The 26,530-nt window shown below is 38.3% G+C and overlaps 2 protein-coding genes across 2 annotated transcripts in view; one reads left to right on the top strand and one right to left on the bottom strand.

The window, feature by feature from the left end:
• Positions 1-14,774, top strand: part of pmfbp1 (polyamine modulated factor 1 binding protein 1) — a gene marked incomplete at its 5' end in the record, with an annotated part of 101,838 nt that extends 87,064 nt beyond the window's left edge. The window contains 5 exons of the mRNA XM_081358467.1: positions 3,592-3,759; positions 3,832-4,004; positions 4,942-5,016; positions 5,180-5,261; positions 13,296-14,774. Of these exons, the coding sequence (XP_081214593.1) occupies positions 3,592-3,759; positions 3,832-4,004; positions 4,942-5,016; positions 5,180-5,261; positions 13,296-13,298 (501 nt within the window). The 3' untranslated portion in view covers positions 13,299-14,774. The remainder of the gene's footprint in view (positions 1-3,591; positions 3,760-3,831; positions 4,005-4,941; positions 5,017-5,179; positions 5,262-13,295) is intronic.
• Positions 14,775-23,980: 9,206 nt separating this feature from the next.
• dhx38 (DEAH (Asp-Glu-Ala-His) box polypeptide 38) overlaps positions 23,981-26,530 on the bottom strand; it is a 30,719-nt gene continuing 28,169 nt past the window's right edge. Inside the window, exon 27 of the mRNA XM_081393971.1 lies at positions 23,981-25,175. Within this exon, the coding sequence (XP_081250097.1) occupies positions 25,094-25,175 (82 nt within the window). The 3' untranslated portion in view covers positions 23,981-25,093. The remainder of the gene's footprint in view (positions 25,176-26,530) is intronic.

Here is a 26,530-nt window from a genome sequence, read left to right as displayed (position 1 = left end):
AATGGTTGGCTAATAATAATGTTTTTGAATCCACAAACCCAAACCTAATCCTAAAACCTGATCCGTTGATGAGAATGTTGTTCCAGAACCAACAATGATGTTCATAAGTATGGAGTTCTCTGACTTTGTCAAACCCCTCTGAGACACTTCATCCTGAAGTACCTGAAATGTGTGCAAAACTGCAGTGCTCCTGCAGACAGTAGAGTTATTTAAACCACTCACTCTCATTCTTTAAGTGCTGTCAGTGTTGTAGGGTAACTCTAATTGGTTTTGGATAACCATCCTGGTCATTTTATGGTCAGCAAACTCTGCAGGATAACAATAAAACTGAAAAATAAAAAAATAAAGTGTCTGCACACTGTCCAGGCCCTAATGTATACATGCACACACAAACATGCACACACACCGCGCCACCGGTCGGACTGCAGAAATAATGATTATGCGCGTGTTGTGCATCGGTTGTCTGTTTTCAGCTCTGGCTTTTAAAAATAATTGCTGTTGGTTCTGCAGCCGTATCAGAGGAAGGCCAGTAATGATTCTCGCCAGTCGTGTGGAACGCAGCATGCGGGGAAGCGGGGCGAGACAGACGCCAGAATAAAGGCGGCTATCATTTCTGTGTGTGTGTTTGTCTGCCTGGCACATAATTATGGTTGCATAAGCGTGTGTGTGTGTGTTTGCAAATATACTCCAGCCCCCGTTTATAAATCAGGTGTGAATTGAAGAAACTGATGAGTCGAGAATCTCATTTGAGTGTGTGTGTGGGATCACAGAGGGATTAGAGTTGGATATAAAGCTGCACAGGTGACTACATCATAACCCACTTACACACACACACACACACACACACACACACACACACACACACACACACTCTCGCACAGCATTTTAATTGTCTTTCTCCTTTTCTTTACCACCTTTTATTAGCTCTCATCTGCAGTGTGTGCGTTCTGGGTAAAGGTCACTGCGCTCCACCATCTTGCACACTGACAGTGTTACTAGCCATGAAACTAGCCTGCCTTTTAATTTAAGCTGAATTCTCATATGCTGAAAACCTGAGATCTCATTTGAGGTAAAATTGTGTGAGCTGCTATAGATTTGCCACATCATAAGAGTGTAATAGTGATTTGTTTAGGGATAGAGATTTTAACGCAGCTGAAGATTGTCAACGCTTATATATATATATATATATATATATATATATATATATATATATATATATATATATATATATTGTGTTCTTTGCTTGCAGAGGAATATTATCAACATATTACAGCGGGGGAAATAAGTATTGAACACGTCATCATTTTTCTCAGTAAATATATTTCCAAAGGTGCTATTGACATGAAATTTTCACCAGATGTTGGTAACAACCCAAGTAAGCCATACATACAAAAAAACAAACAAAAATAAGTTCAGAAATTAAGTTATGTGTAATAATGTGAAATGACACAGGGAAAAAGTATTGAACACACGAAGAAAGGGAGGCGCAAAAAGGCATGGAAAGCCAAGACAACTGCTGAAAACTTACAGTAATTAAAAAGCAATCCAGCCCCCTGTCAGTGGAAATTAACAACAGCTGGTTCAGTCCCAAATGATGGCCTACAAAAAGGTCTCATTGCCGAGGTGTCACACAAGACACATCTCATGATGGGTAAAAGCAAAGAGCTGTCTCAAGACCTTCGCAACCTAATTGTTGCAAACCATAATGATGGCATTGGTTATAGGCGCCATTCTAAGCTTCTGAATGGTCCAGTGAGCACTTTTGATAATTTCACCATAAATTTGCCTCGACCAGTGCTCCTCGCAAGATTTCTGATAGAGGAGTGAAAAGAATAATCAGAAGAGTTGTCCAAGAGCCAACACCAAGTTGTATGGTGTTTTTAGGGTAATGTGCACTGCCATTTCTCCTCCAAATTTGGTGTGTATTATGGCATCCAAAAAGTTAAATTTTGCTCTCATGTGACAACACTATATTCTCCCAGTATTTCACTGGCTTTTCCAAATGTTGTGCAGCAAACTTTAAATGAGCTTCAAATTTATGGTGAAATGATTGTCTTACCACTTCCGTATTATGGCCCCAAAAGTGCTCACTGGACCATTCAGAAGCTTAGAATGGCGCCTATAACCAATGCCATCATTATGGTTTGCAACAATTAGGTTGCGAAGGTCTTGAGACAGCTCTTTGCTTTTACCCATCATGAGATGTGTCTTGTGTGACACCTCGGCAATGAGACCTTTTTGTAGGCCATCATTTGGGACTGAACCAGCTGTTGTTAATTTCCACTGACAGGAGGCTGGATTGCTTTTTAATTACTGTAAGTTTTCAGCAGTTGTCTTGGCTTTCCATGCCTTTTTGCGCCTCCCTTTATTCTTCGTGTGTTCAATACTTTTTCCCTGTGTCATTTCACATTATTACACATAACTTAATTTCTGAACTTATTTTTGTTTGTTTCTTTGTATGTATGGCTTACTTGGGTTGTTACCAACATCTGGTGAAAATTTCATGTCAATAGCACCTTTGGAAATATATTTACTGAGAAAAATGATGACGTGTTCAATACTTATTTCCCCCGCTGTATATACCCCAAGTGTGTGTGTGTGTGTGGCCTGGTAAACCCTATGTTATGGGGATAAAATGTCCCCACAAAGATGGTGATATCTGAAATCCTTGTCCTTGTGGGAAAATGTTTAACCCCTTGAGGAAAACAGCTGGTGTGTGTGCATACTTTTTTTTTTTTATATAAAGCTGTTTTCATTGTAGTATATTTTAAAATCTTAATTATTCCAAATTTATATAGAGAGAGAGATTATATATATACTTCTACAGTATATTATAGCAAGATGTTTATTTTATCAAAAATAAACAGAGTACTGAAGATAGCAATGTGCTGAAACATTTGCTTGCTGGTGTCTATTTGTTTTTAACTCACATGCACTTTGCACTTTTGCACGATGCAATTCATAAAATAAAATAAAAAATTTGTAGACTTTTCCAGTCTTGAATGGATCTGTGCGGTCAGCCACCCTTTTTGTTCATTCATCAAAAATACAGTAAAATTTTATTTATTTGTATTATTTAGTAATATTGTGAAATATTATTGCAATTTAAAATAACTGTTTTGTATCTGAATATATTTTCAAATGTAACGTATTCCTGTGATGCAAAGCTGAATTTTCAGCATCATTACTCCAGTCTTCAGTGTCACATGATCCTTCAGAAATCATTCTAATATGATGATTTGATGATCAAGAAACAATTATTATTATTGTTCAAAACAATTGTGCTGCTTAATATTTTTGTTGAGATCGTGAGACAGCTTTTCAGGATTCTTCGATGTACAGAATGTTCAAAAGAACAACATTTATTTGAAATAGAAATATTTTGTAACATTGTGGATGTCTCTATTGTCACTTCTGATTAATTTAATGCATCCTTGATGAATAAAAGTATTAATTTCTTTCAAAAAAACAAAACCAAAGCAGTGTTTTGAAACTAACACAGAGCCATGCTGTCTGGAAAAGTATATATATATACATTATATTTGAGATTTTAACATCAGCAAAACTTTCTCTCTCCGTCTGTCCCGTCAGGCTCGTGCGAGTGAGAGGCGACTGGCGGAGCTGCACACACAGCTGTCCCACTCTCAGCAGTGGACACAGGAGCATATGACCGTCCTGCGGGACAGAGAGGAGGAGGTGTTGCTGCTGAGAATGGAGACGGCCGCTCTCAGAGAGAACTACACTGATAAAGTTTCTCAGGTCAGCCACAGAGTCCTAACACCATTCATATCATTCTGCTGTGTTTGTGTTCATTGACCTCTTCACGTGCAGGTCGAGGCTCTGCGCTCACAGATGGACAGTGTATATCAGAAATATAACGCAGCTGTGTGTGAGGTGGATGTTTTGCGGCAGTGCTTAGGAGACGCACGGAGTGACAGCTCTCGACTTCACAGGGAGAGTGAACTAGTCGTCACCAATGTGAACCAATGGGTAAAGGAGCAAAAGTAAGACATGTAATCATTCAGTACCTCGATATTGCCTTCTGGTTTACCACAGTACTTTTCTGTAAGTCTAAAAAGCTCCAAAGAGTGTCGTTATTGTCAACTAAAACTATTAAGAATTATTTTCGGAATTATTTAATAACTTATTTATTTTAATTGTTAAGAATAAATATATATATATAAACAAATAAACAATTGTGATGCTTAATTTTTTTGTGGACATCATACTAAATTTTTTCAGGATTCTTTGATGATTAGAAAGTTCAAAAGAACAATTTATTTAAAATCTAAATATTTCGTAACATTGTGAATGCCTTCACTGTTTCTTTTGATCAATTTAATGCATATATACATATATGCCTCAACAAAATTTGATGAAGTTGTACTAAAATGACTAAAACCACAACTAAAAATAAAAATACAAGAAATTTAAAAATGCACATTTACAACTTTGAAAATCACTTTTTACAGTGTATCTAGTTGAATGTTTCTGGTATCCCTCCACCTCCATCTTCTCACATTATTAACACAATTCAATATTTCATGTCCATTTGTAAATTTATATTTTGTAAATATTATGTATTTAGTAGGGAACCATGTAATTAACGGCATATTGTGCAGTCAGTACTGTAAAATAAGCTCCATCATACCTACCCGTTTGGAGTTTGTTTTGCAATAATGACCTAGCTGTGTGTTTCCCCTTACATAACATCAAATCTGGCTTCTTTCTGCATAACATGTCACAGACTGTGTCACATGTTACAGTGTTGGAACCAGTATATAAATTTACGGCGTATAGAACGTGTCTGTGGCGCATCAGAACTTTAGCATCCAGTGTTATAATGGCTATATCATTATCATTCAGCATCATGGTTGATTGTGACAGCAGCTCACAGCTTCCTCACTGCAGCCCATTATCTGTGCCCCTGCTCCTCTCCAGGCACACTAATGAGAAACTGGCACTCAAGATCAAAGACCAGAGCAGGAAGATCATCCACCTGACAGCTGAGAGAGAGTAAGCCCCGCTCACCCTGTCCAACGCTCCTCTCAGCTCCCAGTGTGTACAAACATGGACTTTAGCTCCAAGTAGCAGGGAATGTGCATGCAAACATATGGAGAAATGGGTGCGCTTGTGTGAAATGGGATTTGGCTGTAATGTTTGTCCTGTTTTCATGCAGTCACCTTCAGGAGAATGTGAAGGGTTTACATGGGGAAATCAGGAGGCTGAAAGCAGGGAGAATGGAAGCAGAGCGACTGAAGGTAAAGCCCTAACACACTCCAGCGCACGTCCATAGATTTTTTTTTTTAAATCAACATCAATTTCCAAGTTGAAGTCGGCATGAAACGGAAGTTTTGACTCTGTACTGTGACGCATTTTCTGAGTGAAACAAGTTTTGAGCAAGAAAAAAACAGTTGGGGGCATGAATCTCTGAAAAGTGAGCGTTGCATAGAGGAATGCGATTGGCTTAACTGCAGCGTGGCCTTGCTTACCTCATGGATGTCTACTAGTCATAAGAGCAGTTTTGACATTTTGATTAAAGATTTATTACAATTTGTCAACAAAGTAATATATACACTACTCAGTTCAAAAGTTAAATTAAACTAAAAATTCTAAATATTTCTATTTCAAATCAATTCTGATCTTTTGATCTAAAATAAAATGTATCACGGTTTTCAGCTCTGCCATCACAAAAATGAATTCACTTTTAAAATATATTTTAAATTGTAGAAATATTGACACATTTTCTCTGTATTTTCATCAATTAAATGCAGCCTTATTGAAAATCGTACCGATTTTACCAACCCCAAAGATTTGCACGGTGTTATATAAATGCACACTAGTAACGTGTTCAAATAAATAGTTATCTAGCTATAGCTATTAATAAATAAATATCAATTTTGATTTCATGCCAACTTTAAATTTTATATTAAATGTTATAGTAATATGTAAGGGGAAAGTGTACATCTCAGATCCTGTAATTAATCACTTTTCATTCACAATCATTGTTTGATCATGTTAGTTCACCGTGCATTAACTAATACTAATACTAAAGTATTAGTAAATGTTGAAATTAGCATTAACAAAGCATTAATAAATGCTGTATAAGTGCAGTTCATTATTAGTTCATGCTAACTAATGTAGTTGACTAATGAACCTTATTGTAAAGTGTTACCAAACATATTTTGTCATCTGCCCTGTAGCATTCTTATTTTATTTGCAACGATCAAGTGTATTTCATGTTAACCGCAGCACCTCATATAGTTACGGTCGTCACTGGGTGAATATTAACATTCACCTTTGTGGCTAACAGGCCGTATCACATTCTGCCCCCAATCTTCCATATAAACAGGTCTTATATGCAGGTTTTGCCTCGAATCGCCTGTCCAGTTTGATCTTTCTTCTCCTCCTCTTATATTTCCTGAATGACCCAATGCTGGCCATTTCCTATTACACCTCTCCCTTTCATTATTTTTTCTCTCTTCCTCCATTCTCCGTTATCCCGTCCTCATGCATAGCATCAGCGAGACCGTCTTTGTCGTGATTAGGTTGGTATTTCTATCAGATGCAGAGAAAAGGTGTCCTATAACCACAGTTGAAGGTCCGTGTCACCATTAGCCATCTCATTCTGGAGTGCCTGTCCTCTCGCTGCCGAATGATCCGGCTCTGTAGGTACAGGCTTATCCTCTGTAATAGGGTCTGATCTGATTCACACTTGTGAAATTGGAAAGGAAAAGTTTAGAGATGATTGAGAACTTTGGCCATGGTAGAAGCCGAGGGCTGGAGCTGCGGCTCTGAACCCAATCATTCAGGCATTGTTGACCGTGCTGATGAGCCCGTCCTGCAGGGTGGAATCCATTCTGCTCCCTGTTTGTTCTGAAGGTCCAGAACCTGCTCCACATGCCACCTTATTCCATTATTGATGATAGAGAGAGCAAGAGCTAGAGAGTCAGAGACCTGCTCTTTACAGAGTTATACTACTTCAGAAGTTTTATTCAAAGAGAAGTTGAAGAGCTGGTTTTGTTACCCCAGAAAGAGTCTTGACTAATAATGCATACAATGGTTGTAGGTCGCATGTTCTCCCGTATGGAAACAGCTCACCCAAAATTGAATGTTCCTCATGTTATTCCAACCCTCTATGACTGCCTTGGAACACAAAAGGTGTTACATGTTCTCCGTCAGGTTTGATGTCTGTGATATTTGGTCATGCGACACTTGAGAACAAGTTAAGTTTGGCATTAATTGAAATGCCACCAACGACATAAATATTTTTATAGTGCTCATGTGACCCTGGACCACATGTGTCACATGGGTCAATTTTTTTCCAAAATTAAGATATTAATTCAACTTAACTTAAATTGAGATTTACACATCATCTGCAAGCTGGATAAATAAGCTTTCCATTGATGTATGGTTTGTTAGGATAGGACAATATTTGGCTGTGATACAACTATTTGAAAATCTGGAATCTGATGATGCAAAAAAAATCAAAACACTGAGAAAATCACCTTTAAAGTCGTCCATTTATGTTCAAGATTGTGCTGCATTCACTCACAAAAATAAATGTGTTATATATTTATGGTAGGAAATTTACAAAATATCTTCTTGGAACATGATCTTTACTTAATATCCTAATGATTTTTGGCATAAAAGAAAAATCGATAATTTTGACCCATACAATGTATTTTTGGCTATTGCCACAAATATACCCGTGCGACATGTGACTGGTTTTGTGATCCAGGGTCACATTTTGTTTCAATTTCTAGGTTAGTTCAGTTAAAAATGTCATGTGGTGCGACTCCCAAAAATGTCTTCTTTCATGATATTTACTTGTGTGCACTTGTGTGTATTTAAGGAATAATGAATATTTTGCACTTGATGGTCACACCACATGGAATCAATACCAAGTATTTTGTAACAGTGTTATCTTATTTTATATACTATTATGGTATATATTAATAGCATTTATTTGTATATTTTCAGCTTTCGTTTTAATTTTAGTGTTTTACTAATTTTATGTTCTTTTGTCGTTTTAATACTTCTATTTAGCTTTAATTCGTTTTTATTTCAGTTTTAGATTAAGTAATTTTAGTACCTCAACTGAAACTGAATTTCATTTTCATTTCTCATTTTAGTTTAGTTTTTATACATATTTTATTTCATAAAAAAAAATGTTTTAGTTATCAATAATAACCTTTGATTTCTAAGAACTTGGCACATATGTTTTAAACTAGACTGCCAATAGATTTTTCCTTTTCTTCATCATGGGCAGATTGGGCACTCTTTACTTTGACCCATTATTGACCCATAAACCATTTTATGGTGCTTTAATTATGGTGCTTTTTTCATATTTATTCAAGTTAGCTATATGGAAAAGAGGGACCAAGATATTCTTCAAAAAAATAATTGGTAACACTTTAATTTAAGGTGACGTAGTTACACGTTACTACATGAACTTACTATAGTAATGACAGTAAATTATGCAACTAACCCTAAACCAAACTCTAACCCTAACCGTAACTCTATAGTAATTACATGTAGTTAATTAATATTACTCAGTACTTGAGTAAGTTCAATGTAACTACGTCACCTTAAAATAAAGTGTAACCTATTTTATGGTTTACAGAAAAAAGTATGATTTGTATTAACATGAGGGTAAATAATGATAAAAGTTTGGAATTTTGAATTTACCTTTTGAACTATCCCACATTCTTGTTGATAAATGTGAAACCACTCGAAAGGACAAACAACAAGCACACTGCCCATTTGCCAAGTTCGGGTAGCAAAGTGAAGCTCAACTAATGTTCTTCTAGGACACCCCAAGTTCCTTCTGGACTCTAAGAGAGACAGAGTAAATACAAATAAATAGATAGGAGAGGAAATGGCTTGTAGGCATGTGGATTATTTATGACATGCCAGGCTCCTTCCGCATGCATGGATTCCCAGCTTTCATTAAGTGTCATTACTAGAGCTCTTAGGCCAGGTGTGGCCTTACAAATCTGCTGAGACCTGACATCCAGCCCGGGACGGGGCCACATGTGTATGGATGGACTCTTGCTAGAAGGGAAGAGGGGCCTTTGCATGAGCCGATTCGGCTGTTAGTAAATACAGAACAGTATCACTGCTTGATTTGTTGTGATAAATAACTTATAATAGCCTCAGTCGCTCCATCAGAAAGATGGCCGTGTTTATTCCGCTGTGGAGGAGGGCATATGTGGACGTGTTTAATGGCTGGCCTTGATCAAGATCATCGGGAGGGATGTTTATCATGTTTTTTTCTCTCTAATGTATACATTTTGAAGAGAACTAAAACAGACGCTTTTACAAGACACCCCCCCCCCCCAAACCCTACTATTCATTAGCAATTTCCACTTTCCAGTTCACTTCTTGCAGTGTCCCCTGATTGATGGAAAGCCTGCCATGTTTATTTGGATATCAGGGAATGAAATATTCATATTGTACGCTTTTCCAAGCAGAAGTTATCTGGGTGCAGCGTAAATGGTACTTGGGATTAGATTTTCACAGCAGATTGCAGTTATTAAAGAGCAGAAAAGGAGGGGGATACAGGGAAGCTGCCATCTTCTGGGGAGGTAATCTATTTCTTTTCACGCAGACTTGGAGCGGCTGCATAGCCTCTTAATGCACTGGAGCAAAAGTGCTTTGGTCCGCAACCTTTCACGCCTTCCTCTCCCTTTTATATGATTGAATACTTAATAACTTTGACTTTGCTTTGAAAGCCTGCGCCATGGGGCCTGTTGGGGTTCCTCATGGTGTACCTGAGTGTTTGTCTGCTGCTAACTGCTCTTATTACCGGCTGTCTGTCAGCCTTTTGCCCACAGCTCACCCAGAGTCATTTGTGTCCTCTGCACATCATCTCCCACTCTTTATCTTAATATCAGTCTGACTTTTAGGCTGTTTTCACTCTTAAGCTGCTTTTTTTGGTCTCTTATGATTGTTGCTTGTCACATTGTACAATGTGACCCCAGTGAGATCTTGGGTAAAAGCCTAGGCAGACTTTGCAAAATCAACGGTTTGTTTTTCAGACAAGTCTGGTCGCAATTGACAGCGTTTCCTAGGTGATCAGTCACGTGATGTTCTGACATCCTTATCGGTTCAGCATGCATGTGTACCGAAAAAATACAGCGTTGTTTTAACTGCTGCACATGCAGAACTTTTCTGTGTGCGGAACGTAATTTCAAACTCACTGTTGCACTAAATCATAAACCTATATGGCTTGTTTTGTTCCACTGCGGTACCGTAAATGTTTTTTGGCTTCACAGTGCATGGCTGCGATTTCAAAATTCTTTAGGAGACTAAACTTAGTAGAAGACTAAAATTCATCAAATTAATCACCCATTGATAAGCATGTCATAATAAAGCCCTGAGTATACTTACATTTTTACGTGCACACTAGGGTGTGTACAGTGCATGTGTTATGTTAGCCAGCAGCCATATCACCCTGTAGCCCAAGACTGGTTGCCCACTGAAGATAAGCAGGGTTGAGCCTGGTCAGTACCTGGATGGGAGACCTCCTGAGAAAACTGGGTTGCTGCTGGAAGAGGTGTTAGTGGGGCCAGTAGGGGGCGCTCACCCTGTGGTCTGTTTGGGTTCTAACGCCCCAGTAGAGTGACAGGGACACTATACTGTCAAAGAGCACCGTCCTTCGGATGAGACGTTAAACCGAGGTTCTGACTCTCTGTGGTCATTAAAAATCCCAGGATCGAAAAAGAGTAGGGGTGTAACCCCGGCATCCTGGCCAAATTTGCTCCTTGGCCTCTGTCCATCATGGCCTCCTAATCATCCCCATGTACTGACTGGCTTCATCACTGTCTCCTCTCCACCAATAAGCTGGTGTGTGGTGGGCGTTCTGGCTCACTATGGCTGCCGTCGCATCATCCAGGTGGAGGCTGCACATCGGTGGTGGTTGAGGAGATTCCCCCTTCCATGTAAAAGCGCTTTGAGGACCCAGAAAAGCGCTGTATAAATGTAACGCATTATTATTATTATTATGTTAATTTCATTAACTCGCATATCATTAGCCTCATAGCATAATTGCCTATAAGTAATTTATTTTAAATAGGACGTAGGCAATTATGCTATGAGGCTAACGATATGCTCTATGATTTTCTTCTTTTTTTTTTTGCTCTAATTATTTGGACCACAAGGTGGCAACACTGGCTTGGGCCGTTGTTTCACAGTCAAAAAACTCGATCAAACAAATGGAGATGCAACAACAACAACAGAAGCCTGCATCGATGTGCAAATTTTTTATTTTTTTATGTACAACTTCGAAAAATAATTTGTAGTGTAGTTTAAATGATACAAAACCATTTTTATCGCTTATAACTTCTTGAGAGAAATAACACTAGACAAACTTGAAACATTCTGTGTAATCTGACTGTGTTCGCGCATGCTAAGCACATACTTCACACTAAGCGTTCGTGTCAAAACTATAGACTACTTTGGTAGTCAACGTGATCAAAGGCTGCCCTACGACAAACAAATCCTTTACAAATCCTGAAGTTTGCCTCAAGCGCAACAAATGTGGCACACTTTTTACCAAGCTTTTGTTTAACTCTTCCCCGCCATTGACGTAATTTTTCGGCTTTACGTGTTTTTACTGTTATACGGTAGGGGGCGCTATTACACATCTTCTAAACGAGTACAGAATCTCCTGATCAAAACACAGGTGAAAAAGATGCAGAAACGAGTGATCTCATATGTTATCATATGCATATGTAAAATAACACGGTCATCAACATTAAACAGCATATAAATCAAAACTGCCTAATGTTACTGAATAAAATGTTGACCCAGGACGAGCTACAGGACTGTGAAGCTTTGGGGGTGTTCAGAAATGCTGGCGGGGAGAGAGTTAATATCTTGGTCCAAATCTGGCGTCACCCCTGACCTCACTAGTCCCTTTTCTCATTTTACCTTTGAATCCAAACCCCAGTATGTAGGCGGCACTAGCGCTGCGAGTACTAAAGCCCACGTTTTTCCACTGTAACAATTTTCCGTTTTTGGTCACTTTGTATTCATCACCAAATTTTTAAATGAACAAAGCAGCACTTGAATTAGTTGTTCACTTCCGTGACTTGGAACAGACTGTTCCTGCCAACTGTGTACCCCAGGTCAAATAAATTGCACCCCAGACCACCTTTTGAAGACAACTCGACGGTTGCTCTGTATAACCAAGAAAGAAAAAAACGAACTCTGACGTCAAACCGACTTCTGTTCACACCAGAAGCTTTGGTGTGAAAGTGTCCTTAATGAAGTGCTATCTATACCACCGTAAGTGCTCTGGTTGTAAGCTCTTTATTCAGGCGGTAACTGTCTCTCTCTCTGTCTCTCTCTCTGACACGCACAGATCTCATTAGCACATGGAGTGCTTGCAGCCCTCGCTGAATGTGACCCTGCCTAATTGTGCAGCAGGTTCATTTGCTCGCCCTGCGTGATGCAGTGATTGCTTATTTGTTCTCCTCAGGGCTTCTCTCACACATTAAAATGATTGACTCATTTCATTCAGGGTACATTTACCGAGCTTTATTTGATAAGCTCATGCCCAAGGTACTCGCATCCATCTTATTCTCATGCTCAAAAGTTATAATGTCTACCACTGTGGATTATTATTCATACAGCTGATTGTTTCCCCGGTTAATTATCTGTGTTTGAATAATTTTGCATGCGCAAGCCTGTTTATCCTTCCGGAATTAAACAGCACAAAAGGTCTCGCATTAGCCATGCCGCTGAAATCGCAGACAAACCCATTGTATATGTTAAGCTGTCCGACGAAGACAGCGAAGAGTTCGGGGAATACGTGCAACGGTGATTTTCTCCTTAAATAAAGGGTGAAATTTACATGCAGCCACAGAGACAAGTCGAAAAAAGAGATGCGTATTTGGCTAATAAGCTGAATTTGTTTTCCACAGAGAGCAAAAGGCTCGACTAAAAACCTTGATGAGCTGTTCAAGAATGAGAGTGCTCATTATATTTAGGGAACATGGCGTAGATATCATCAGTAGCCTTTGACCTTTCATCTTCCATGCAATAGTGTTCTCAGAAATGAAAAGCAGAGGTAGGAAGAAACAAAAGCCAAAAGCCGTTTGAATAGAATATAAGCATGAAAGCTCGTTTGCATTTGAAAATGTATTTGCCGATGTCATATACACAACACAAATGTTATTATGATGTGCATAATGGTTGTTTAGTTAATTGGGAAGCCCATTAAATCAGTAATGACCTTGTTCATGAGTTGGCTCTAAATACATTTCAACGTTGTTTGCTTCTTACAGTGAAGAAAGTGTCAGAGGAAGAAGAAAGCACTTCCTGATCACCGGCAGCGCAAGTGCCTGGAACAACATGGACGGATCTCTCTCGATGAGTTCTAGGAAAACATGATTTTTCTCAACTGTCTGTGACACACAAACCCCCTTTTCGGGCAAATTCCCAACCTTATGTTAAAAAGGTGTTGTTTATGGTATATGTAATTCAGAGAGGCTAGTGAATGGAGTTTCATTTGCTCTGTTCGGAAGCCACACAGTAATCTCAAAAAATGCAAGCGTTGGATCAGGCTCTCCAGTAGACCTCATGAACTATTAAACGTGCAAATTTAAACTAAACCCTCTACATTCGCACTAAGGAAAGGAATTGTGGAATACAGTATGGTGGATGTTTTTAGAAAGGGGAATAATTTATTTCAATTTGACCCACAACAATACTGGTTAAAGGTAGGGTAGGCAATTTCGGAGAGGCTAGCTATAGCAAGCTAGCTTTGAAAGCATGATATCCCACCCTTCCTTCAGAGCGTCTCCAAAGCCACGCCTCCATCAAAACACATTAACGCACACAAGAGTCTGCAAAGCGTTACGAGACGTTAAATTACCTCGCGACTCAAAGCCTATTACATTACAATAATAATGAACACAAACATCTTACAGAGCTCTAGTTGTACCACCTGACTGCTTCAGATTCATTTACTCGTTGATAGTGTTGACACAGAAATGCATCAATCCGAGTCTACGTGAACAGCTCCGGGTAGAACGTCACAGTATAAGATCGCTGTTTTGGTTCAGGAGGAACTGTAAAAGGCGGCTGCTGTTTGTTTGTGGCTCTCGCTGACTGTCTGCAGAGACTTACGAAACGTGCTGAAAACAGTCATTCATTGCGTTCATTTTACACTTGTTTACCCCATTAAATACAAAGACTACATGTATGCAGCCAAAGTTACCTTTATTTTAAGAAAAACACTTTATTTACATCCGCTGAAAGTGTCCCTTACACATTTTTCCTTTTTCTTTTGTAAATGTTGATATTTGTATGTATGACTTCACACTTGAGTGCATTTCCTCGTGTAATTGTACTATATTCTCATCATCTTTATATTTAGGGTACGTTTACACGACAACGATATACTTAAAAGTGAGAAGTTTTTCCTTTGAGTTTTCCGCGTTTAGACGACACCACTGTCAAAACGATCCCCATTCACACAGATCCACAAAAACGCTGTATTCTGCTGCCAGGCCATTAGATGGCGATGTAACACTATAGATTGAACACACAATACGCATGTACGTCATCGTCTTTAGAGATTCGTTTTTATTGTTTAAACGGTGACAGTTTTCAAAAACTTGCACTTAAAAGTTTGTGTTTCCAGGCACCCAAAACACCGTTGTTGTGTAAAGGAACGGCCAAAGTGCATAAAAAGTTTTACATTTTTAATTGAAAATGGTGTCGTGTAAACAGCCCCTTAGTGTTTCAGCATAACCTGATATAAAAGCTTGTACATTCAGTTTTGTTTTTCTCTATGATCAACTGTATTTGAGGTAATGTATTCCAATCAGCGAGTGAGCCGTTTGATGGACCCGCCCTAGAAAAGCAGTGGGCAAGGTTAAGTAATTACTGTCGTAAGGGCAATTGGTTCACTATACCTTGCTGAAACCAGTCTAAGATGGTTTGCTGGTTTAGGATGACCTCCCAGGCTGACCAAGCTGGTCTTTATCTGATCTCTTCCAGCCTGACCAGTCAAAAAAGACTGAAAACCACACTGGAAGAGCAGCAAACCATCTTATACACTGCTTTAAGCTTTTTCCCTGGTCGCTTTACTGCCATAACCAGCAAGACTTTCTTGGTCAACCAGCTTCACCAGCATCTGAGCAACACAAACAAACCTGGACCAGCACGAGAATCCATGTACTCATCTTCGACATGAGAAAATCTCATCTATGTTGATACAACTTGATTCATTTCTGAATAGCTCTGCACTAAGTATCTGGTTCATTTATATACGGACATTAGCTGCTGTTTATTTTTGCATTTCAAATGAAATTTGCTGACATATAATACTTCATATTTAATGAACATTCTACTGTGAATTGTTTTCCTAATTACATTATAGTTTACAGAGATGAATGTGAGTGTACATTCTAATGGTAGGTAAAGTTTCAATGCTGCTTCTGTCATAGTTTGTGGTTTAGAAAAGTTAAAAGTAATACTCATAGTTGTACATTAATCAATCACATAATAGTGCCTTGAATGAATGATGGCCTAATATATAATATTTTATTGGATTTTACATTGAATAGGCAATGTAGAGATTTCAGTGATGTCATATCAGTCAGCCAGCGACATTAATAGCATTTTTAAATTATTAAATAATGTCATGCCTTATTCGCTGTCATCATGAATTTCCTATAAACACAAATCAGTCAATAAAAGTGATACATGTTTGTATTCGGCTGCTTTCGTAACTAGTAAGGATTAAATGAAAGCATTTCAGTGTGGATGACATGGAAGACAGCAGCAAACGATCTATTTTCCTAACATGTCAAGCACATGCTTTCATTTTCTATTTCAGATCATGATGCTATTTAGAATAATATCCTCCTGCTCGAGTAGTACTGATACTTGTGTTGCGCTCACATATGCAGAGTGTGTGTGGAGAGCGTGTCAGTGAATGAGAGGGCTTGTTTGAAGGGTTCTGAGTCAATGAAAGTTGAACACAAGTGACAAGCAGCGAAATCAATAGGCATCAGTCAATATCCAACACTAAAGGTGCCTGTAGAAACTAATGGGACACCAATAAATGTTATTAATACTCCAGATTTCCCTGTGCACTGTGTTTAAGGCCAATTCTTGTGAAACAGACTTCACAAACACATTGGTGCCCTGAAGCTACACAACCATAATCGCATGCAAAACAAGGTTGTGATTATGTCGTAAATAATGAGGAAGGACTGTGAACAATAGCGTAAATAAAATGCGGGTCATATGCATTTGTGAAGTACTGTTGATCTACACACATCTCATTTTCAAGCTCATCTATGAGTGGGTTGTGTTCCCAAAAAAAAAAAAAAAGGAAATAATGTGACTTTATTCATGCAGCATTATAGACGACTCATTTATGATTATTCCAATTAGGTAACAAGTGACATAAGGGCTGAAGGTACTTCAACTTTATTAATAATATCTTATTTACAAAATATTTTATCCAATATAGGACTTTTCAGTTTGAATCACTTGTATACACTGTAAAAAAAAAGATATTTTGAATTGGTAAACAAAGATTATTGGAGTAGGGTTTACAAGAAAATGCTATTTCAGGCTTTCTACTTAAAAAAAAATCACATTTAATCCAATGTGTTACTGTCATTTCTTTGTAATTATTTGTGAAATTTACAAGTAAATTCTCAATTTTTTGAGTGCAGCCTACATTATTTATTCAGACATACTGTGGCTGCATCTGAATATGCATATTTCCCTACTGAAAACAGCAGGTGAAAACAGTAGCCTATATGAAAAGAGTATTATGTCCAAATTCTCAGTAATCATTAAACAAAACAGTAGACCAAAAGTACCAGATCTACTACTTCCGGTGAGATTCTTAAGTGCGCGTCCAATGAGGCCACGGGAATGGATTTGTTAATGGCGGTCAAACGCAATATGATGATGAATGTTTTAAGTCCGGATTACAATCGCACTATATAGAACATATAACAGTCGTGAGGTTAGTTTATTTAAAAGAAGTACCTACTCAGAGTATTCGATTTCAGACTAGGCCTGTCAGTCTGCATAGTGAGGATTTTTCAGCAAGTTACATTGTTACGCCAGTAGATGGCGACAAATAGCTATGAGTAAGTCTTTGAATCATTCACTCCAATCCGACTTGTTCAAGTTGCACCTGGAAAAACTGACAAATGCTGCCTTCGGAGGACGCATTCCAAGGTAGGAAGGCATCAAAGCATGTCCGAATGTAATCTTAGTTTCACTTCAAGTCTCTTGAGATACCTTCATTTGATCGATTTTTGAAGCCAGCATAGATGTATCCTTTTCTGACTTTGATATCCCACAATCCTGTGCTTTCCATTCTGTGACAGTTGAGCTAAAAAATAAAGGTGGCGTCTGAAAGTTGCGGTTGGTGGTCAGTTTGAGTGTAAATGTATGTTTTTGACCTAAACCAACATTTTCCACTTTTGATGTAATTTGCAACATGTAATTATTGTAACTATTTTAGTAGTTAAATATTCTCTTAGTTATCACCAAAACTCTCTATTTTGCTGTAGATCATTAAACCATTACGCTGCCTCATAAATCTGTCCAAAATCAGTTTCGTGTGCAAACGCTGCCTGCAAAGTCATTGCCTGATAGGGCAGCGAGGCAACAAGTCAGCTGCCAAAGGGTACGTTTACACGACAACGATATACTTAAAACTGAAAACTGAGTTTTCCGCGCATAGACAACACGTTGTATTCTGCTGCCAGGCCATTAGATGGCGACTATAGATTGAACATGTAATACGCATGTGCATGACATCATAGTTTTCAGAGATTTGCGTTTATGTTGTTTACACGTTGTCAAAAACTTTTTCAAAAGTTTGCGTTTTCAGCCACTCAAAACGCCATTGTTGTTTTAAAGGTTTTTTAAACATTTAAGTTGAAAATGTTTTAAGGGCCGTTTAAACGACACCATTTTCAACTAAAAACATAAAACTTTTTATGCGTTTTGGCTGTTCGTTTACACAACAATGGCGTTTTGGGTGCCTGAAAACTCAAACTTTTGAAAACGTGTGAACTCCGTCTCCGTGTGAACATCAAAAACGCCAATCTCTGAAAACGCATCATGCACATGCGTATTACGTGTACAATCTATAGTGTTTCATCGCCATCTAATGTCCTGGCAGCAGAATACAGCGTTTTTAGTCGTTTTCGCGGATCCGTGTGAATGGTGATTGTTTTGACAATGGTGTCGTATGTAAGCGAAAAACTCAAAGGAAAAACCTCAGTTTAAAGCATATCGTTTTCTTGTAAACGTAACTAAGTTTTTAGTTGAAAACGGTGTCATGTAAAAAGACCCTAAGTTTTCGGATACACTCATTGATTCATTCAGGAACAAAACATCACTACCGAGCGTAGTTGCTGGAAGATCTGCGTCTTTGTTTGAAACTGCCTGTGTCAGTTAACAAAGCAGAACTGAATGTTTTAGGCATTAGGCTTTCCCATTGAAAATCTGAGTGGAGAGACTCACTATTGCTTTTCTCTTTGTTGACAAATACATGACATGATCCTTCACTCTTCAGTCACCCTAAATCTCAGAGCAGAGCGGAGGACATCTGGTCTAAACCCCTTTGTAAAATGAACAGGTTTCAAGACCCAAAGCATCTTGGGATCCCAGAGCTCATCTGTGAGGTGAGGTTTTACTCTTAAGCCACTGGCTCCTCTTCGCACAGACACCAAGGCCATTATAATTCACTCCATCATCACAAAGACCTTCAGCGGAAATCTCTTGTAAAGATGACTGCTGGCACTGCCATTCAGGAAGAGGATTTTAAAATGTCAGCCAATATCAGAGATTTGCCTCATTAAAGAGGGTGAGGGGAGCCTCTCCCAGAGACCATCATGAGAGGGGAGAGAAAAATAGTGTATGGTGGTCTGTCTATTATTTCATTGCTAAAAACACTAAAATACTATAAACTCGGTTTATTTTCAGGGGAATATAGGTTAAAAATTGTAACTAACAGATATCTCCAATCTTACTCAGTTGATTAGTGTTTTCTTTTTTCTTTTTTATTGCTAGGACAGTGGTTCTCAATTGGTATGGCCATGGGACCCACGTTTTTGTGTGTATATATATATATATACACACACACACACACACACACACACTATATTGCCAATACCGTGGTACCGTGATAGGTTGCCACCTGTGCAATAAGTCCATTCATGAAATTTCCTCACTACTAAATATTCCACGGTCAACTGTTAGTGTTATTATAACAAATAGGAAGCAATTGGTAACAACTCAGCCACGAAGTGGTAGGCCACATAAAATCACAGAGCGGGGTCAGCACATGCTGAGGCGCTCAGTGCGCAGAAGTCACCAACTTTCTGCAGAGTCAATAGCTATAGACCTCCAAACATCGTGTGGCCTTCAGATTAGCTCAAGAACAGTGCGTAGAGTTTCATGGCATGGGTTTTCATGGCCGAGCAGCTGCATCCAAGCCTTACATCACCAAGTGCAATGCAAAGCGTGGGATGCAGTGGTGTAAAGCAAGCCGCCACTGGACTCAAGATCAGTGGAGACGTGTTCTCTGGAGTGACGAATCACGCTTCTCTGTCTGGCAATCCGATGGACGAGTCTGGGTTTGGCGGTTGCTAGGAGCACGGTACTTGCCTGACTGCATTTTGCCAAGTGTTAAGTTTGGTGGAGGGGGGATTATGGTGTGGGGTTGTTTTTCAGGGGTGGGCTTGGCCCCTTAGGTCCAGTGAGAGAAATGCTTCAGCATACAAAGACATTTTGGACAATTTCATGCTCCCAACGTTGTGGGAACAGTTTGGGGATGTTCCTATTCCAACATGACTGCGCACCAGTGCACAAAGCAAGGTCCATAAAGACCTTGACCCTCAACCTTGACCGGTCGATTAAGAGTCTGACCTCACAAATGCGCTTCTAGAAGAATGGTAAAAAATTCCCATAAACACACTCCTATACCTAGTGGAAAGCCTTCCCAGAAGAGTTGAAGCTGTTATAGCTGCAAAGGGTGGGCCAACTCCATATGAAACCCTACGGATTAAGAATGGTATGTCATTAAAGTGCATGTGCATGTGCATGTAAAGACAGACGTACCAACACCTTTGGCAATATAGTGTATGCTCGTAGTTTCTTTTGCCTGAAGTGATACAGCGCGAGCCGCCGCATTTGCGTGTGCAATTGAAGAGTGCGAGCTACAAGGACAGCATAACGTCTGACTGACAGGACAGGAAAGTTATTTTTTCTGAGGTGAGACTTTTTATTTCGTAACAAGTTATGAAAATAACGATAGAATAATGAGACTGACATATAGCCTGACAACATCTCATTCTCATCTGACCGCAGATACTGAATCGGTACAACGCGTTTTTCTAAAGCACTAAGTGACAAGTGTCAACAACACATGCTCGTCTTTCAAAATTAAAGTCTTGCATCAGAAAAACATTAGAATTGCGCTTGTTGTTGTTGTTGTTGTTGTTAATGTTGTTTCTTTGACTGCACACTTGGTCTTGCGACCCACTAGAAACACTGTGCTAGGACACATTTCTTCACTACTTGGGTCACTATTTTCAAAACTTTTCAAACTCTGGTTCTCATGACCAACTTTCAGCTTGGCACAGCAGTTCATTTTACACTCAAAATCCACTAAAACTACCAAAACACTACAGTCCAGTTTCACAGACAGGGCTTAGATTAAGCCAGGATTAGACCTTAGTTCAATTAGGGCATTTAAGTAGCTTTTATAAACGTGCCTTAGAAAAAAAAAAACATTACTGATGTGCATTTTGAGACAAAACAATGGCACTGACATGTTTTAAGATACTCCTTTTGTTTGAGTTGTTTTGTCCTGCCCTGGTTGCACCGGATTGTTTGTGGATTGCAGAAGCGCAGAGAACTCTCTTTTCAAATGTTTTAAGATACATCAGTGCAAGATGCTTTCAGTTAAAACAGCTCAAACATGCATTTTAGTCTGGGACTGGCTTAAGCCTTGTCTGTGAAACCGAGGGTACGCGTCTCAAATCAAGTCATTCTACCATAACATGACATAACATAACATGTCACTCATTAAACAATGACCTAAAACTCAAACAACAGGTAGTATTAAACTATGATTTCTTTTGTAAAATTTCTTTACCAAAAAAAAAAAAAAAAACAATGGTTCTGTCTGTGTCTAGCCTTAAAACAAACATTATAATCGGTTAACATCATGTAATATGTAACCTATTATGCTCCTCTTGTGTTGTTCATGACAATGCCTTGCAAAATGCATAAAAAGCCAAATACTCTGAATCGAAGGACATTTTCTCACACAGGGTCATCAATCATAATTATAATCAGAGTGTATTACCTCACCTCTGCCTGATGGATGTCTGATTAAATGTCCCCTGGCTGTGGTGAATAATTGAATTCTGGGAAGTCTGTCTGGTGAGATCACACTAATAGTGATACAGAGTTGATCTTTCGGCTTCTCTTTGAGCTCACCGGGTATTTTACTGCACTCTGGAATATCAGCTGTAATTGGAAAGGAAAAAAACACCAATTAATAGGAAAATAACTTATGACACTTAAAATGAATTTTTGATCAAAGGATAGCAGCAAATCTTATGAAAGCATGTTTATAGAGGTTACAGAGAGCTCAGTGCTTCAGTTATGAGCAGAGTTCAGTCCACTGCTGTTCTCAGATCAGCCCTGCAGGTGTCAGTGTTTTCACTGACCAAAGTTAATGTAGCCTGAAGACAGCTTGACCGCTATGGGAGAGTTATGAACTGTTCCCACTCATTTTATTCTTCAGCAAAGATCATCTGCAGGAAATAATAGAGAATCTGAACAACAAGCATTGTTTATCACTGACCCTACGGCCTAAATTGAAATGTTCATCAGTGCCTAACCATAACTGTAACAATATAAACTGAACATGTGAATTAATTACTCAAATTAATAATTAATAACAAACTGTATATCCAACCTTACTCAAACACATTCAGTGCATTCACGTTAAAGTCGGTACGAAACGAATTTGCGATAGTCTTTCTTATTGTGAGGTATAATGTATCCAAGTGAAATGGCTTCTCCAAAGAGAAAAATGTAGGGCGGGACTTGACAGGTTGATTGGATGGTTGTGGTTTGCTATTGGTGATCTCATGTGAGTGACAGGTTGCCCCGCCCTCATCAGAAGAGAAGAGACTGCAAAAAATGGCGCATGAATAATAATAATAAAAAAAAAAGAATGATGTGCATGGATACATAATTTATAATAAATACTGCAATGTGATTTCATTATTGAACATTGAACATACGAATAACTCAAATTAATTAACGTATTGATAATTAATAACAAAGTATACAATAACTACTATAAGTATATCCAACCTTACTCGGATACCTACAGTACACTCACATTAAGCGATTTGCAAGAAATCACCTCTGCTTGATTGTTATATCACTCAGCGATATATTCAATATTTTAATTAAGGCCGCATGTGTCCAGCAAAGTGTTTTTAGCCAGAAAATGCCTAGCTTGAGAGCGTTGGTTGCTATGATGCAAAATATCCACAGAAGTGTTACTAATGTGCTCGCATCAAAAAAAAAAAAAATCGATAATTTTCTCGAATTTTTTGATCATATTTTTGATCATTCGATCCAATCATTTTTTTAAATTATTTTGCTCTTTAAAAGCTTTTTATCCTGCTGAAAATGTCATAAAAATGCATTCCTGCAGGAGCTTCAACACTTGGAATGAATGTGGGTAAGTTTCATTTAAAAAAATAATAATAATAATAATAATAATAATTTTGAACAAAAATCGTAAAAGACATTTCATCTGGTAACATTAGGCAGTTTTGATTTATGCTTTATTGTTGGATGATTGCGTTAGCTCACTATGCTTCTATCGCTTGTTTCTGCTTCTTCGTGTTTATCAGGTTTTGATCCTGGGATTCTTTCATCTTTCAGATGTGTAATAGCGCCCCCTACCACATAACAGTGAAACAAGAATGCAGAGAATTCTGCAGGGGTAATAATTTGGCGGGGGTCGAAATTCGGCACAACACCTGAACGGGAATAATCCATAGTAAATATGATATAGTGGGTGTCAGAAATGGGAACAACACCAGTGCGTACAGGCCCACTTCGAGCACTGGTAATAACTCAGTTTCCCAACATTGCTCGGATTATGGGGTTACAGCCGCGTCTGCAGAGTTTAACTCGACACACCTGCCTGTAATTGAAGTAATCCTGGCGACCTTCAACAGAAATCTCTTGTGTGTTTAATTAGGATAGAAGCTCAAGTCTGCAGAAATGTGGAAGGATTGACACCCCTGTCTTATGGTGTCTATGAAGACGAATAACTGATGATATGGATCATGTGTTTTAAATCAGGGAGCCATCTAAAATGTGCCATGCTGGGCAACTTCAGGCGTCCCACTAATACCTACTGTACTGACTGGATTGTTCATTAGAGTTGTCGGTTGTCATATTTTCAGAGGAAACTTTTCAATAGTAATTTAAATTTTCAGTATTAACAAATGAAAGCGTTCGTATCCTTTGTGAGCAATAAATTAGCATGATTCTTTTTCATGACTAATTGTTGCTAAATGATGAATAAATAGTGTTTTTTATAAATTCATATATCATAAAAAGCAACACTTTGAAGGAAAGGCTGTTTTTTCTTTCTTTCAAAGACTTTTATCGCTTGTTTCTGCTTTTTCTTTGCATGTGTTTGGTTTTAATACGGATTGTTGCGTATTAGCGCCCCCTACCGTATAACAGTGAAAACAGAGAAGAAAATTCCGTCAATGGCGGGAAAGAGTTTTTAAAAAGTCCATAGATATCGCCGTCAGAACACTTTAGCGAAAGCGATGAGACCAGTTTTCCTGTTTTTTCATGCAATGTTTGACAAAGTTTTGTGCAAATGTATTAAAGTGCAGTGATCCAATTACCACATTACAAAGTGCCGCTGTATTCACTTCTTTAATCTTGAAGATAAAACCATAAAATTGAATCACAGAATGAATTTTACATTTTCAAAAATATGGTTATTCCTATTTTCCAGCGAAAACATAATTTGCCAGAGTCTAGACATGTTTTGACTTCTGCATATCTAAATCATACAAAAAAAAAAAGAAGAAAGGAACACAATATACAGATATGCTGTACACTAATGAAGTTCAACAAACTATTTCAAAGCTTCCGGAAATACAAACAGAACAGCAGAGGCCTGAAAATCAGAAAGCAAGCGAAATGACCCTCAGTGGAAAGCAGTTGATCATGTGTTTTTTGTGGATTCTCAGCCCAGGCCTGTTATCTCTGTCAGTACACAGTAGATCTGCTCAATGACTTGCAGCCCAATTGCATCAAAGACGACACAGGGTTTGACCGCCGCCTGGTCAGTGTTGATTCCAGCAGTATGATGAAATATTCTAGCAATGTTTTTTGTCAGAATAACAAAGACATGCTTCATCCACAGGGGATTAACCTATCAAAGTACAGGAAGTTAATATTCATGGGCGCTCTGTGTTCTCTGAAAGAATGATACAACTGCTGCGTTTCACAAGCCGAAATATGAGCGGATGCGAATTACAATTCCAGGGTAAAGTGAATATTACAGAAGCACATGAATAAATTTGGCGGCTCTGTTTTATACAAACACTTCAAACATAAAAAAAAAAACCCTGTTGTTGGGCTAAGTATACTTATAATGTCAAATAAAGATTGTTTTCTTTAGTTCAAGTGCCTTCAAAACTAAGAATGACAAAGGTGCCTGTTTTTGAATTTAAGAGTTGAATCAATGTAAGATCAGGTGCTGTGCAACAGTGCAAGCATCCACCTTTTTTTTTTTTCTGAGTCCAGACAGTCCAAAAGAAACAAAAAAAAAAATACATTTTGTCTGAGAGGAAGAGATGATGACTGGAAATTTTCTCCTTATACAATTGCTCCTACTGCTGGCCGAACCTGGAAGCTGCATGCGACAAACACTATGATGATCATATTTAAAAAAAATTGCACTGAAAACAGCAACTGAACATAATAACATCATATTTGCAATATTATGCGGGTGAAACTATTGATACTATAAGCCAAATCGGGCCGGCGTCCGTTTTGGCGTCATAGGCGCTTCTTCTTTTCTTCCGGGGGTGCAGATCTTGATCGACCTGATTGAAAATGATGAAAAGACATTTTTATTACAAGATGCTAATTTAAATAGAAAGGTTGTGTATGTGACTGTAAATGTGCCATGCATCAGAAGTTGTGCGATTTGCTCTAAGGTTAAATGAGAAGAATAGACAGCGAGGAAAGGCCAGTTTGTGTCTGTGGGGACCTGCGGGACACGGGTCTGATGTAGCTGACAGGGCCATGTATCATCTTTAATTACAGCAGCTCTCCTCCTCACACACATCCATCAGGCCGTGACCCTCCAGCTCCACACACTCACACCTCCATCAGTTCACTTTCTGATGCTCAACCCCGCTCAACATTTAGCCATTTTAGACCTTTATTTAATCAACATTGAATTTAGACATTATTATAAAGACATCATTAATATTGCATGAATCCCTCCTTCAAATCTAAAGGTCCTTGCACTCTGAATCCCAAATTTTCATATACGTTTTTTCGTATTCGTCAGTGTGCTTCGTCAAGTGCTTGCTGCTACGAAAAACGCAGAAAATCGAACCCGATCCGATTTTTTTTGTACAACGGACGAACATTTCAGAGGCAGTGTGTAAACGTGATTGACACAACATGAGGTCGTGTCGATTTTTTAACGCGAAAATTTCGGTCGACAATTTCAGACTCAGTGTGCAAGGACCTTAAGTCTGAGATTTGAGTTTGAATGAATCATATTTGATACACATATTTCGAAGGCCTCATTGTGTACAACAGGTACAATGTGTAGATTGTGTACAACAGGTTTTGATCATATTTAGAGGCCTTCGAAATATGTGTATCAAATATGATTCATTCAAACTCAAATCTCAGACTTAAGGTCCTTGCACACTGAGTCTGAAATTGTCGACCGAAATTTTCGCGTGTTAAAAAATGTGTACAACAGATTGTGTTTTTTCAACACACACTGTGTGTTGTTCACACATGCCTTGTGTCATCTGATTGATAGTTTATACTTTTTTAGCTAGTAAAAGGCCTTTTAGTATCATTCTGAAAAACGTGGTTTACGTGTCTTTTTTGTGTGAAATCTTTCATTATTTATATAAAGTAAACGTAGGAACAACATTTATATTGTTAGTAATATTTCAAGATGGACACTTACTGGACCTAAGCAACTTATGCTTACCTAATTATCCATACATCATTTTTTGTAAAATCGTGTTAAAATGTGAGTATCAAATATGATCCATCAGGCTTTTGAGGCATTGCATTATATATTTTGTGGTTACACTTTATTTGGTAACACTTTATTTTACAGTGTCCTTGTTACATATGTTACATGTACTTACCATAGTAATAACAGTAACTGATGCATAATTACATGCAACTAACCCTCAACCAA

Source organism: Scardinius erythrophthalmus, assembly GCF_964197995.2.
Source record: "Scardinius erythrophthalmus genome assembly, chromosome: 2".
NCBI lineage: Eukaryota > Metazoa > Chordata > Actinopteri > Cypriniformes > Leuciscidae > Scardinius > Scardinius erythrophthalmus.
Note: the sequence above shows the minus strand (reverse complement) of the source record. Positions and strands in the feature narration are given on the sequence as shown.